General features: G+C 44.0%; 1 protein-coding gene across 1 annotated transcript in view; it reads right to left on the minus strand.

The window, feature by feature from the left end:
* LOC115105391 (peripheral-type benzodiazepine receptor-associated protein 1-like) overlaps positions 1-16,538 on the minus strand; it is a 175,007-nt gene that overhangs the window by 33,969 nt on the left and 124,500 nt on the right. Inside the window, 6 exon segments of the mRNA XM_029627372.2 lie at positions 79-996; positions 1,443-1,552; positions 1,777-1,883; positions 7,835-8,052; positions 9,402-9,576; positions 15,751-15,783. Coding sequence (XP_029483232.2) covers positions 79-996; positions 1,443-1,552; positions 1,777-1,883; positions 7,835-8,052; positions 9,402-9,576; positions 15,751-15,783 — 1,561 coding nt within the window.

The raw sequence follows: 16,538 nt of genomic DNA on the forward strand, positions 1-16,538 counted from the left end.
TTCATGTAAAAAATTAAACCGGCAGTTCTTCAGCCCTCTTTGATCTCCAGTATCTCTCTACCCTGGTTGCTCACTTACCTGCGGCCAGCACGGTAAATGTAGTGGTGGCGGTCTTGTGTTCCCGCCTCTCCTGGGGAAGCTCCCAGGGGGTTTGGTGTGGCCGAGCCTCCACCTTGACCGTGTAGTGCAGGCTGGGCGTAAGGTTACTGAGACACAGCGAGTAGCTGCCAGCCTTAACCAGCTCCATCTCCTCCTCGTTCAAGGACACAATGTGCACATAGTTACTGTTGCTGGGCAGCCACGACAGGCTGGCCGAGGTGGCGGTGACACGGTCGACTCTGAGCTGGGTGGGCGCCACACATACGTCCCTGCCCACCAGCATGGAGCAACGGAGCTGGTCTGAGCTGCCGCGCTCAGTCAGGCTCTGCACAGACACTCGATAGGCCTTGAGATTGACGTCTAGTCTCTCTAGGACAGCTTTAGTCTGAGAGCCGAAGGGCACGTTGAGCCTCAGCTCCTGGTCCACGTACACATTGTAGCTCCACACATTGCCCCAGCCCGCTGGCACCAGCGGCCCATCCCAGCCAATGATGATGCTCTTGGCCAGCTGCTTGATGAGGGTGAGCTTGCGCGGGTAAGGCACAGTGTCCACCCCCACCTCCAGGTCTAGGTCCAGGCCGTTGGTGAGGGGGGCTGGGGAGAGGAGGGGTCGGAGGGAGGGGTCCGTGGGGGCCGGGACCTGCTCCCCTGAGGGGAAAGAGACGGATAGGGGACCTGGGTTGGAGGCTGCAAACGTAGGGTCGGTCCTCTCAGAGGTACCTGGGCTCCCCAGGCGGAGGTGGTGCTGGTGGCTGGCACTGTGCAGGCTGCTGTCCAGCAAGGAGTTGTGGGATATGTCCGTGCCCTCTGGAACGTGGGCGCTCATCATGTCGTCATCTGAGACGCGCTCCACAAAGTTGGAGGGGACCAGCCCTCTCCGCCCGTCCATCAGCTCACCTGCAGGGGGACACAGAGAGACAGACTTGTGTTTGGTATGTCGACACCAAAACCTTGACCGTGTTAAAATGTCAGTGTTAAAATGGGAACTTTCAGTGTAAAATGAGCAGTAGAAAAAATAACAAGGTGTCATCCCAGACCCTGTTTTGGTAAAAAGCTAAGGGATGGATTTGGAGAAATATAACCACTCAAATTCAAATTCAGATGCAAGGACTGACCATCCATGATATCAAAATTAGTTTGAACCATGTTTTGAGGCTATATAGGGTTTGTTAACGTTGTTTACAAACATTGGCGTAAAACAACCTTATTTTGGGGGTTTTGATGGGAGTACAACAGTTGAATTAAGCTCATGAGGCATTTATACATTATTTTCTTTAAGAATTAATTATGTTTTGCATGTAGCAACTGCTGATTGCCCCTTTAAGGTTTTGGAGAAGGCTCACCTTCATAGAAGCCGTCGTCATCCATACCGCCATAAACATAGATGTACTCCCCAGCGGTGAGTGGCAGCTCCACCTCTGGGTTATCATTTGGACCATCATAGGGGTTATAGCTTGGGAAAAATAAAGTCACATTATCATGTATTATAAACATTACCCATCTAATCACATTGTTACAGTTGAATGCTGAGATAAGACAAAAATGAATAACATTCTTAGTGAGAGAAAAAAAATATATCATAACTGGTCTCCAATTCAATCTACTAAATAGTATGCCTTCGGTATTTAGTGAAGGCATACTGCTGCTTTGGCCAAATCTGTGTCTGTCAGTCCTTACCTGTATCTGCCGATGAAGACCTGTAGCTTGGCGGCTCCTCTGAGAGTGGTGTAAGGTGCTGGGGACACATCAATGTCCAACTCCTCCACTTCACTGGCTGTGTCAACCTTAGAACATGACAGTCAACAAATGAGGCCACTGGAACCCTGTTATACTGGGTGGCTCAGTTGGTAAGAGCTTGGTGCGAGCAATGTCCATTCATAGCAATGTCCATTCATAGCAATGTCCATTCCTAGCCAGGTTCAATTCCTACAGTTTCACATATTCATACAAACAACATATACACTCACTGGAATGTAAGTGGCTTTGGATAAAAGTGCTTCCTTAGTGTTATATACAGTGGGGAGAACAAGTATTTGATACACTGTCGATTTTGCAGGTTTTCCTACTTACAAAGCATGTAGAGGTCTGTAATTTTTATCATAGGTACACTTCAACTGTGAGAGATGGAATCTAAAACAAAAATCCAGAAAATCACATTGTATGATTTTTAAGTGATTAATTTGCATGTTATTGCATGACATAAGTATAGACCTCTACATGCTTTGTAAGTAGGGAAACCTGCAAAATCGGCAGTGTATCAAATACTTCAAATAGTTCTCCCCACTGTATATCATTTCTACTGGAACCTTGAGCTGCCAGCAGGTCAACATCTTCCCAACACTTGGCTGGACCAATGCCTCCTGAAGAGTAGAAGGCTAGGGCCACACGCAGGATATGTTTTTCTGCCATTGACTTACTCCCTCAGAGATTGTGCAATGAGATTTATGTATAATGTGGGCAATGGGCACAATTCACAGTGGATTGGGACACTGGCCACTAACAAGCTGCTTATACGGAATGTTCTCTTCTCTGAAAATGCTCCCTTTAATACCACACAGTATCAGCTTAATGATCTGACTGCCTATGTTTACCTCTGGCTAATACTGTAGGCAACTAGATTCAGCCATGGGACAGTTTTTGTCCAGAACATGACTATAATCGGGTAAAATGAAGGGGTGAGGAGTGTGCATCATTGTTAACAGCAGCCGGTGCGCAACCTCTAATGATAAGGAAGTCTCAAGTTTTTGCTCGCCGGAGTTAGAATACCTCATGATAAGCTGCAGACCATACTATTTACCAAGAGAGTTTTCATCTATATATTTCGTAGCTGTCTATTTACCACCACAAACCGATGCTGGCACTAAGACCGCACTCAACGAGCTGTAGAGGGCCATAAGCAAACAAGAAAATGCACACCCAGAGGCGGCACTTCTCGTGGCCGGTGATTTTAATGCAGGGAAACTGAAATCCGTTTGACCTTATTTTTACCTGCATGTCAGCTGTGCATTAACCGTTACTCTCTCGCGGGAATTCCACTAACAGTCCTTTGTAGCCAAATGTAGCTGCTGCTCATTCCGTTTGCTCGAAAATGGATAAATGGTTAAAAAAAGTAAGGCCGCATCCATAGATACACATACCAGCTCTACTGCTACTACCAGCTGTACTACACCTGCACCTGTCGATGACACAAGTTGCTCTGCTTCCACGAGCACATTCAATGCTAGCATCAGTAATTCTACATTTGTTGTTAGCCCAGCTAGCATGGACGCTGACAGTTGTGAATCTGATGCAGCCGAAGAGCTACTGCCCCCTTACCCGGGAAAGCACCGAACAACAGACAGGGACGTTGGACCATCGAAGAGGCGCAAATATGATGAGAACTACATTGATTTGGGGTTCACATATATGGGGAGTAGTGCCTTTCCTCAGCCACAGTGTGTTATATGTGCAAAAGTACTATCTCACAACTCAATGAAAACTTCACTCTTGCGCAGACATTTAGAAATAAAATGAAATAAAATAAAACATAAAAATAAGCCACAGTTTTTGAGCGAGAATTAAGACGACTTTTGAGTAACAGATACCATTAATAACAAACGTCTTATATGGAGAGCTACAGAGTTTCTAGGACAAGCAAGCCCCATACTATTGTGGAGTACTTAATTATTCCTGCTGCCGTGTATATGGCTGGGACAATACTGGGGGAAAAGGCCAAAAAAACTATACAGACAATGCCTTCATCAAACAACACTGGTTCACGACGCATCAGTGACATGGCAGGAGATGTCCGTTACATTTATGGGGGGGTCAATTAAGGAAGACATTCTCTTCTGCAAACCACTGGAAACCAGGACAACACGAGAGGATATTTTTAAATTTTAAATTTTTAATTTTACCCCTTTTTCTCCCCAATTTTCGTGGTATCCAATTATTGTAGTAGCTACTATCTTGTCTCATCGCTACAACTCCCGTACGGGCTCGGGAGAGACGAAGGTTGAATGTCATGCGTCCACGAGAGGATATTTTTAAAGTACAGGACAGCTTTGTGACATCAAATGGACTTTGGTGGTCAAGATGTGTTGGTATCTGTACTGATGGAGCAAAAGCCATGACAGTGAGACATAGTGGAGTGGTAACGCGCATGCAAGCAGTTGCTCCCGACGCCACTTGGGTTCACTGCAGGATCCGCCGAGAGGCTCTTGCTGCTAAGGGAATGCCTGACAGCTTGAAAGATGTTTATTATACTGATAACAAGTTCAAACAGGTGCCATTAATACAGGTAACGAGTGGAGGACAGAGGAGCCTCTTAAAGAAGAAGTTACAGGTCTGTGAGAGCCAGAAATCTTGCTTGTTTGTAGGTGACCAAATACTTATTTTCCACCATAATTTGCAAATAAATTCATTAAAAATCCTACAATGTGATTTTCTGGATTTCTTTTCTCATTTTGTCTGTCATAGTTGAAGTGTACCTATGATGAAAATTACAGGCCTCTCATCTTTTTAAGTGGGAGAACTTGCACAATTGGTGGCTGACTAAATACTTTTTTGCCCCACTGTATGTATTTAAAAGAAATTGGAAGACACGCTTAAAGTTATTTTTACTGGCCATAATTTTCACTTGTCTGACCGCTTGCATGATGCCGAGTTTCTCGTGATCTTGGTGATGATTTTTCTCGACAGAATGATCTGAATCTAGGATTACAGGGACTCTACGCAACAATATTTAATGTGCAGGACAAAATTGAGGCTATGATTAAGTTGGAGCTCATTTCTGTCTGCATTAACAAGGACAACACAAAGGTCTTTCCATCATTGTATGATTTTTTGTGTGAAAATGAACTCAAGTTTACGGGACAATGTCAAATGTGATATAGCGAAGCACCGGAGTGAGTTGGTTGCGCAAATACGCATGTACTTTCCCAAAACGGATAACGCAAACAACTGGATTCATTATCCCTTTCATGCCCTGCCTCTAGTCCACTTACCAATGTCTGAACAAGAGAGCCTCATCAAAATTGCAACAAGCGGTTCTGTTAAATTTAATTTAATCAGAAGCCACTGCCACGCTCAGAGTATCCTGCCTTGGCAAATCACGCTGTTAAAGCACTGATGCCCTTTGCAATCACGTACCTATGTGAGATTGGATTCTCTGTCTTCACAAAAGCATGAAAACTAAATAGAGGCACAGACTGTGTGAGGAAAATGACTTAAGACTGAGACTCTCCAATTACAACTCAACATTGCAGAGTTATGTGCATCCTTTCAAGCACACCCTTCTCATTAACCTGTGGTGAGTTATTCACAATCAATTTTCAATGAACAAATAAGGTTTTATATGTATGATGGTCAAATAAAGAGCAAAATTATTGATTACTATTATATTATTATTTGTGCCCTGGTCCTATAAGAGCTCTTTGTCACTTCCCACGAGTGGGGTTATGAGTGGGGTTATGACAAAAACTCACTCATTCTTATGTTTAATAAATGTATCGTATAGTATGATTACTATATGATTACTACTTTTGCCATCATCATTACGATGATGGCAAAAGACACCATTTGAGAGTGCGCTGACCCTGGTGCTAGAGGAGGTACGCAGCTGGAGGTTGAGTGTTTGAAGGGGTTCGGGACTATAAAAGTTTGGGAACCACTGGCCTAAAGCATTATTCCTCACCTCAAGTTCAACTGTCGATGTCAGTTGGTGCGCACTGCCTTCATATCACACGCCTGCAGTATAAATATACTTATTGCCTCACCACACCAAACCTTCACCAAGGTTTCACAATTTTATTAGGGTGACATCAAAAGTAAGCCAAGTAAATTTTAATAGGGAAAATACGAGCAGGATGTTATATTGCGGCAAACATTACATTTGGAACTTAATTTGGCAAAAGAAAATGGCTCAGAATGAAACTAAATAAGCGAGAGAAGTATAAGTCTCCAGCTTCAGCGATTTTTGCAATTCATTCCAGTCATTGGCAGCAGAGAACTGGAAGGAAAGGCGGCCAAAGGAGGTGTTGGCTTTGGGGATGACCAGTGAGATATACCTGCTGGAGCGTGTGCTACGGGTGGGTGTTGTTATCGTGTCCAATATGTATCGAGGGCCAGCCAACGAGAGCATACAGGTTATCAAGGGATCCAATAATTTTGAACCCCACTGTATGTCTCTGCATAAAATACAAAAATGTTGTGGATTAATTCCTGGTGATTTAATTTTTTAAAAGTTTAATATCTTAACTAAAAACTTTGTAAAACCCCCAAAAAATCACTTGCAGGCCGGTTTTGGCCCACTGGCCGCAGACCCCTGCTGTAGGCCGACACAAACATACAAACAATCGCTGCCAGTAGGATGAAATTGCACCCTATTCCCCATAGGCTATATTGTACTACATCCCTATATATAGTGCACTACTTTGATAGGGTTCAGATACACACACACACACTGACACAAATGTTGAGTGTTTTGTTTGTCGACTGGACGTATGTCTAATTATAGGGTCTGAGTGATACATTATGCATAAACAATAAGTAACAGGCATATTTTTTATCGCTCCCTGCCAGCAAAAAACCTTTTAAGGATAATCACTTACAACTACTACAACCTTAATAATCCACAGCAGTGGGATTATCTCACTAAATATGAGATTTAGAGAGCTAGCTGCTGCTGGTGCTGCCTGTCCTGACCTGGCTGGTTTAGATGGATGAGAGGGAGGGAGGATAAAGATCTACTACAGAGAGACTTAGACCCAACACTGGCTGGCTGGGGCACGCAGGACAGACATCAGCTAGCTACAACACACAGCTGGACACTGGATGAGGGAGAGGTCTGCTGCTTTAAAACATGGAAGAAATGGTTTAAAAGCCCCAACCCAAAAGGGTCTTATCTTTTGAATTGTATAATAAGTGCTGCATTTGTCTTTGGCCAGTATGCTACATGACAGTGCCATGTGAGAGAGAGAGAAAAAGGTTAAGGCACAAAGCTGGACACCGTATGAAAGAAGAGTTAGACCACCCAACCGCAACAGGGTCCTATTCTCTTATCTCTAGCAATGTATGTGTTGTATTTGCCTTTATTTATTTAAGCCTAGGCTGTTTGATAGTACAGTGTGAGAGACATGAGAGAAAGGCTAATGACGTTTTTAAATCCATGAAGTCTGACGAGCAAATCCATAGGAATGACTGTGCCATTTTGTTAATCTCAACAAGCAATCTGTCCTAACCATAGAGTTGAAAAGGAGGAGGCAATCCATACGAGCTGTTTGATCTTGAGGAATATTTGAACCCAATTAATTGAAAATTGCAGTTATTTTCATGATTAAAGATGTCAGCAGCATGTCTAATGCAAAAAAGTATCTTAATCTCTTTGTGTAGAAGATTATTGTGTGTGTCACTAGTAGATACCCATAGACTTCCAATCATTGCGCTAACGCTAGTCAGCATTGGCACACGAAACTACCTCTAACTTCCTTCATACTGGAAACCGACATAAAAACAGTAACCACGAGTTCATCTGACTCTGGGGAAGTAGATAAAGGGCCTGATTGCCAAAATCCTGAAGTATCCCTTTAAGCAAAACTCAAATACTAAGCCAATCTGAAATTGTCATCTAGTCCTACCGTTAGTGAGACTACTGTACTATGTTTTTAAGTTGAACAAGAAACTCCCCATATTAATTAAGTAGTGACTTAATCCCTATGCAATAAATCGGGATTAAATTATGTGTTAGAGCTCTCACCTCGTGTGGCGTGGGGCTGGTCCTGCGTGGGCTGTGATGGGGGCTGTGGTGGGACTCGGCCGACTTTGGGGAGAGGTGGGTGGTGTCAGAGACAGACTTGGGGGAGCTGGAGGACTTGGTCAGGCTGATGGTGGGCAGCTCACGGTGCTTGGTGGTGGGGGAGCGTGTGAGACCCGCAGCGTGAGGGGTGGCCCCCATCTGGAGAGTTGCCGCCACATCTACAGGGAGGAGGAAGATACTTCATGAGCAAACAAATCTCTCAGCTTTTTTCATGTTTCATCGAAAGGATAGCGAGAGAGTAACAGGAAAGTTAGGAGGAGGAAGTGTGCTAGAAGAGCAGCGGGTTGGATTGGAACCCATGTGAGCACAAGTACATGTGTCCTGGTGGCAGTGGCCTAGACAACTGGACCACCTCAGGCTACAAACATACACCCTCATCTGTGACATGTTTGTAGTTATCCAATTGAAGGTTGGTGTTCTAGGTCCCTGGCTGATTAAACAGTGGAGTGGAGGGAGTAAAACCCTCCTGTCCCCATCTGTCTCTGTGCTTAGAGGTCACGACCCCCGAGCACAGCACCATACATGGCACACAGGGGCCAGAAAGAACTAAGGGGCTTAACACATACAGCCCGGATATCACTCACTCACCGTTGTTGAACCACGCCTCTGTGTGTGTTTGGGACCTTTGTGTGAGAGGGATTGTATATGTGTGGCATCATTCATACAGCCACTCATTGCAGGCCCCACCAAACCAAACCAATTGATTGTGAATATGTGGGTCGTTACAATTAACCTAACAGTGATTTCAGGGACCAAGTTACTCAAAAAAAGACCAGGAAAGGGAGTGATAGTGCTCATGGTAGCAGTGACAGTCTCAATGACCCAGGATCTCTAGGAATAGTAGCAGTACATGGTAACGAGGAGTCCTAAGGGAGTCTCTCTCTCTCTCCTCCAGACTCCAGAAGTCCATATCATCACCCAGAGAGTTCAAATCATCCCATAGGTTGGCCACCTTGATCTACAACAGAAACAGCACACCCACTGTACATGGCTGGAGGGAGGGAGGGAGGGATGGATACAATAGAGATTTGAAGGGATACTTTAAAGCCAGTGGCGGCCAGGATTACAATATATTATGTTCTCAGTCTGCATCAAAGTGAATGCATGCGGAATCCCTTTCAAACGTAATCATGTCGATTTAAAAGTAATACCAACACAATCCTACATGGAGATCCAGGGTTGGAATAAGCACTCTTTAGTTTAGCAATCTTCATGTGTACAATCAATCTTGGTAGAAACTATAGACCATATTGGTAAACTGTGCCTGTGGGAGATTCAGTATTAGTAGTTAAAATGAGCCTGAGGGGGCATACAAAGGACATATGAAGATGCATTTATTGGGATGGGGAGTGTATCTCATGAAGGGAATATGAGTGAGTATGTGGAATGTATTGGTGTCGTGACGGCAATATGATATGGTTGAATGGTTAGGGTAATATCATGGTAACAAAGGTTGCCCTTTGGCATGTATCAGGAACATGATGGTAATAACGGTTGCCATGGTTACCCCCAGCGAGGCCCACACCGTTGGTCAGATGGCAGAGGGCGTGGTTAGTGAGGAGTGCGGAGCCGGCCAGGTCCAGTTTGCCGGCCTGCAGTCGGAAGGTCTCCAGCTCATGGCTGAGCAGGCCGAACTGTTCACTCTGGCTGCGACATTTATCCTCCAACTCGCGCACCTTAGACTGAAGACAGCACAGAGAGAGATAGAGGTACACACACACACATACATACAAAGGATTTAGTTTCAGCTCCTAGGCAAACAAAATATCATAGGCTAATGAAAGGGTATTTGTGTGGTGGCCTACTTTGACAATCTGCCTATTTAAAAATGATACTACTGGAATATCAACTTAAAGAAATTGACTTATTATCATATGCATAAACATTCACTTACAATTACTATCACATTTAGGATCAAATTAAAAGACAAAAAGGCGGGAAAAGGAGTGAGAAGGGTGAATAACAGGTTTCAAGGCCTTAGTAGGAGGTGTTGGTTTTGTGGGTGACAAACAGAATCTGAAGCGTAGCTAGCGTAGTTTGCAGCGAGTTGCATGTCCTCCGACACAGTTCTGCAGCGCTCACATTCACACTAGCAAAGCCACTACAGAGCCACGGCCACAGCTCAGTCAGAACGCTCTAACAGGGTTTAGCATCAGCCCCCAGTGAGTTTCTATAACCGGCTGCTTTCACTTCCGGTTGTGGTGGGAGTTTCCTGGTAGTGATGTGACAGGGCCCCTAGCTAAACGAAACACACACGCACGTGCACTGACACACACATGTGCACACACATGTGCACACACACACACACACACACACACACACAGCTTCCTGTCAAACCTCGCACCTACACCACCAAGCACAGCCTGTCCCAAATGACTGCTCGAACTCTAACATGAACCAAGTCACAAAATGGGAGATAGAGCAAGTAGATCCAGCTAATGTATGATATTTTAGTCATTCATCAGACGCTCACTTACAATTAGTGCATTCATCTTAAGATAACCACAGTCATAGTAAGTACATCTTTCCTCAATAAAGTAGCTAACAGCAAAGTCAGAGCTAGTAAGGGGCGGAAAAAGTCAAGTGCAAGTGTTGGTTCACAAAAGTTTTTTTTTGTTGGTGGGGGCATGCTACCCGTTCTCTAACGAGATTTGAGTCACTGTGCTGACTATAGGATAGATCAAGCTCCCAATAGTGAGATTCAAAACTACGTTGAGAGGAGAAAGAAAGAGAGGGAGAGAGCAGCGAGAGAGAGGGGAAGGACTGCCCGTTCCATGATCTCGCCATCACGGTTGACAACTCCATTGTGTCCTCGTCCCAGAGCGCTAAGAACCTTGGCGTGATCCTGGACAACACCCTGTCGTTCTCAAATAACATCAAGGCGGTGGCCCGTTCCTGTAGGTTCATGCTCTACAACATCCGCAGAGTACGACCCTGCCTCACACAGGAAGTGGCGCAGGTCCTAATCCAGGTACTTGTCATCTCCCGTCTGGATTACTGCAACTCGCTGTTGGCTGGGCTCCCTGCCTGTGCCATTAAACCCCTACAACTCATCCAGAACGCCGCAGCCCGTCTGGTGTTCAACCTTCCCAAGTTCTATCACGTCACCCCGCTCCTCCGCTCTCTCCACTGGCTTCCAGTTGAAGCTCGCATCCGCTACAAGACCATGGTGCTTGCCTACGGAGCTGTGAGGGGAACGGCACCTCAGTACCTCCAGGCTCTGATCAGGCCCTACACCCAAACAAGGGCACTGCGTTCATCCACCTCTGGCCTGCTCGCCTCCCTACCACTGAGGAAGTACAGTTCCCGCTCAGCCCAGTCAAAACTGTTCGCTGCTCTGGCCCCCCAATGGTGGAACAAACTCCCTCACGACGCCAGGACAGCGGAGTCAATCACCACCTTCCGGAGACACCTGAAACCCCACCTCTTTAAGGAATACCTAGGATAGGATAAAGTAATCCTTCTCACCCCCCTTAAAAGACTTAGATGCACTACTGTTCCACTGGATGTCATAAGGTGAAAGCACCAATTTGTAAGTCGCTCTGGATAAGAGCGTCTGCTAAATGACTTAAATGTAATGTAAATGTAGAGGGAAGAGAGCGAGAAGCCCCACTGTGAGGGTCACAGCTCGACTGCCAAGAAAGCAGGCTAACTCTATCTTAACACCTTGAGCTTAAGAACCAAGCCAATTCTCCTATGAACAAGGTTCAGTTTACTCAGCCCAGCGGGGGACTGGATTTCGTGCCATAGAGTAATCTAACAGCAGCATCACTCGGCCTGACCTGTTTCACACTGACTTTAATCACCTACACTCACTCTCTCACACTCCACTTCCTCCCTCACTCACTCTCTCACACTCCCTCCCTCCCTCCCTCACACTCCACTCTTTCTCTCTCTCTGTGTGTGTGTGGACGTGTATAGTTAAACACTTCCATACACACAGTGCTAGCGCACACAAGGACACATACTAATACACATTCACACACAGAGGGCCAGCCAGCATCAGAGGGTTTCTCCATGTCAACAAAGGGATTATTTAAAATGAACACAATTACTACTAGGCTTGTTATGTAACTGGTTGAACCACACAGACGTGTAGGAAAAGGCACATAGGACAGTACACTGACACATGCCTATCACCTCTCAGAGAGAGCCCAAATAACCTTGTCATGTTGTATTCAAAGCCTGTTACAACACTATAGACCACCTCTGCTGTAGCTAGAAAACATACGAGGCCATCTTTGCCTTTCCATAAATACATCCTAGAAACCAATAACTTCAGGTATAGAACTTCGGTAGCGTTTTCCTCAGATTTGCTTTATTAAAGTCCCCAGAGACAATAAATATGGCCTCAGGTTTAGGGCTGTTACGGTGACTATATTACCGCCACACCGGCAGTCACGATTCATGATGGCAGTCAAATTCCATGTGACCGTTTAGTCACGGTAATTAGGCTTCTCCAAGCTCTGATGCTGTTGATGGTCATTAGTAGCCAACCAAACTTGCTAACTGCCTGGTACTCTGCACTCTATTGTCCCTCTAAGCATCAATGCAAATGTATTCGAAAATCAAACACTTAATGAGAGCCCATGAGCTCATGTTGTGCAACATTTCTATAGGCTATGCAATTGCGTCAGAAAACAGAGTGATGGCCTCTATTAAAAAAAGGAGGATCCCATCAGCTTTCTGTAGGCTAGGCCTACTATATTTATTTCTCAAATGTATTAATATTTAGCACATTGCTTCTCTTCACAACAGGACTATAGCCTACCTGGCTGGCATGAAAATGAACTATGTGAAAGGTGTCCACCAATCGCTATTTAAGTGCCTAGATTACATGTATTTTTTTTCCGTTGCCCCTGTTTTCGAGATAGGTGCATGATAACGGTCCATTCTAAATCAAAACATATTTCACACATATATTATTTAGTATATGTAAAGACAAGATTAAATCAAGAATAGTGTAATGGGTGACAATATTAGCATATCACTTGTGAATAATTTATTATCACTGGTGAATAATGCCTATGTCACGGATCCTCCCGGTACTGATGCTCATTCTGTTCACCAGTACGTCACCGGCTTTCTAGGCTTCACTGAACGGGATTCATTATCGTCAACCCCGGACTGTCTTGTCTGATTACACACACACCTGGTTCCCATTTCCCCTGATTAGTATGTTATATATGTGCCCTCTGTTCCCTCTGTCTTTGTCCGTTATTGTTCCCATGTCCGTTGGTGGTGTGAGTACCTATGCGTTGGTGGTGTGAGTACCTATGCGTTGGTGGTGTGAGTACCTATGCGTTGGTGGTGTGAGTACCTATGCGTTGGTGGTGTGAGTACCTATGCGTTGGTGGTGTGAGTACCTATGCGTTGGTGGTGTGAGTACCTATGCGTTGGTGCAGCTGTTTTATAAAGCACGCAGCCTGTTGTGTTTTACGGGTATCGTCCCGTGTTATTCAACGAGGTTTACCCTCGCTTGTTTGTTTGGGTACAGGCCAGTGTTTTTGTATATGTGTTTGTTTTGGGAGTATTAAAAAACCCTATTGTGTATTCCTGCGCCTGTCTCCAAATCCTTTATACCAGCGTGACAGCCTAGCTTAATGCAAACAGCACATTATGATTTGTGCAACTTTTTCAAATCACAGTCGCACACCTCATGTAGCCTAGACCTATATGTTTTGACAAGGTTTGTATCACAACTAAAGTGAACAAATAACTTCTTAAAATGAAGCACATTAATCAGCTGTACAACGGGTGAAGAGCCTAACTGGCATACATACGCAGCGCGTGAGTTTCTAGTTTGGGGAAGATCATTTTCACCATAAAAATGCACCTTCATAATAAAAGCAAAACATGTATAAATTGCATTTTTGGTCACTTATGAGAATGGTGTTTTCCTGCTAATGGAACATTTGCGCTTATAGCCTACTGTCTTGTGCGCATTGCTGTGCTTATAATGTGAAGAAATAGCCTAATAGTTTATCAACATTTTGAGCTAAACGTTCTCATCTGCTGCGTCAGGCTCATTGCTTAAAACAGGTTATTTGATGCTAGTGGTTGTATTAATTTGGGATCTATCACATATCACAACTGTTCTAGACTATGTATGTTTGGAATATTTATAGGTCAACTTTTGTACTATGGGGGATAATAGATTGACATATGCTAGTGCTTTTGCTTTTCTGCTGACGAAAAGTAAAATGTGGACAGTTCTTCCAATATCTACAATATGCGCCTTGGACAAGGACACACGCAGTTGCAGCCCGATGTCTTGGCGCAGCCTGTACTTGTAACCTGTGAGAAAGACCAGATCACGTGATGGAGCCATGTGAGTGAGAGGTGTTTCGGCACAAATTATAATGATTAATTTCAGCCCAAGGGCACAACGGCCACTGGCCACAAAAGGTATGTTGTTTTTTTTTGCATTCAGCCTTTTAGGAGGCATTATGGCCACACAAAGGGAACGCAGCAAGGAAATTTGAGGCATTATCAAGTGCTTGTCAAATTGTGAATGAGAGAATGATGAAGTGTGTACAGCCTGCGCAAAAAAACAAAGCAGAGCTCATGCCTTTCATGCAACTTTTTTCAAATGATCATTAGAGTCACATAATGCAGCCTTAGAATGTATTAAACATGTAAACATACAGCCCAACATTTGTATCACAAGTAAAGTTACATAAGGCCTGGTGAGAATATTATCAAGTGCTTTTCAAATTGTGAATGAGAGACTGATGCCTTTCATGCAACTTTTTTCAAATCATCATTAGTCCCATCATCTAAACATTTAGCCTAAAGTTGCATAAATACATCTAAATTCAGCATGTAGGAGGACCTGTTTCTTTGTTAACCGCTCAACATAGAACAGCTGCATGTGCACACTCCCTCATTGTTGGGAGAAAATATACTTTCTATTTTATTCAGTTATGTTAAATTGTATTCTTCATACTATAAAATATTATAAAATGTCACAGAATTCTAAGCGAATCTTGTCTGCTATATTAACTAGTGTAGCCTACAGCCATATGGCATAGCCAGATCAGGGCCTAACATAAGGACAACTCAGTACTGAAATAGACTACATTTTCTTCACATAATGTTTCTTTAGACCTGTCTAAAAGAAATAATGGATTCATTGTGAAGGTGTAGGCTGTATTACATGGATTTACTAGACTTTTAAAAATGCAGATGTTCCAAAGGTCTGCATCAGTGGCTTGTAGGCTATGCATGGAAGCCAGGAGACTGTCGGTTATTTGCTTGACAATCACCGCCACAGCCCTAATCAGGGTATCACCGGTCACATTTCAATTTGTCCCTGATTCTCAAACTAACTTGCTGCAAGGACACTTGTGTCTAGGACTTTGTAAAGGCAAGGTGTAGTAGTCTGTCTATCTATCTACACAGAGGCTTAATTAAGGTGGGGGTTGGTAACAGGGTGGATGAGGTTGGGATCTGGGCTAGAGTATCAGGACAGAGGCTTTGTGTTGCCGGTACCTGCATGCAGTCCAGAGTTGTCTGGTTAGCAGGGAAACAAAGCACAGAAAAAAAAGCACTTCAAAAACAAAACTCATGCTTGTGAAAAGTGGAGTTGAGGAAGAAAAACATGGTTAATAGATTAGAGTCCAGGTCCTGAGAGAGAAGAGTCTGTCAGCGTAAATCATAGAGATAGGGATAGAAACGGACCGTATAGACACTATGATCTCATCACTATTTCTCTCCGTCTTCCACACCTCCTCTGGAGGGAGAGAGAGATACTTTTACAAGTGATGCTCTTTGTTTAGAGAGATGGAGAGGAAGAGAGTAGGAGGAATAGTAATGAGCAAGTCAAACAAAACAGGAGCGTAACGGTACTGTACCAGCTCCCTCTGCAACACAAGCTGGATCAAGTCCTACAACAGAATACATACACACTTCATTTTACACAGAGAAACACAACACATTAACACAATGCATAACAAAGGGTTTACTGACACAATGACAGTATACACTATGATGATCAGTCTGTCGGAGGTTCTTTCACTGTTTAAATGGTTGAACAAAAAATACGGTAAAAACACTAGCAAATCAGCTCCAAGGGATTTTTATTTTGGAAATCTTTTCCAAAGTATTCCCACGCATAATAGAGAGATATATGTGGTCGTACACAAATGTAAGCAAGGTTTGAAATAATTATGCTTTGGTAAAATACTATATCTGTTTGGGCTTCTTGGGGTCAATTTGCAGTCTACAAATGATTTGTAAATATGTTCCGGCCCCCTGATCTTCCGCTCAAGAAGAAAATGGTCCCTTGGCTGAATCTAGTTGATGATCCCTGCTCTAAACGAACACACTCTACCTCTCACTTCTCTGGGGAGAGAGAGAGTCAGTGACTTCCACAAGCTTACGTAGATAAATATTGATATATTCCCCTCGAGCGTGCAATTTCACCTCAGCCTCATTAGCCATTAGGCCTATACTATAGCATGTTGAGGGAGGCCCTGCCTTTTATAGACAGTCCTGTGTTACACAGCCAGGCTACCTTCATGTGAAAGAGAGGGAATGATAATGTAGTGTCTATAGAACTACAACAACCGCACCTCTGCACCAATAGAAATATCATCAGAAACATAGAAGTACAAGATCTAGACCTCTGTCTGCACTATAT

This window comes from Oncorhynchus nerka, linkage group LG22 (genome assembly GCF_034236695.1).
Source record: "Oncorhynchus nerka isolate Pitt River linkage group LG22, Oner_Uvic_2.0, whole genome shotgun sequence".
NCBI lineage: Eukaryota > Metazoa > Chordata > Actinopteri > Salmoniformes > Salmonidae > Oncorhynchus > Oncorhynchus nerka.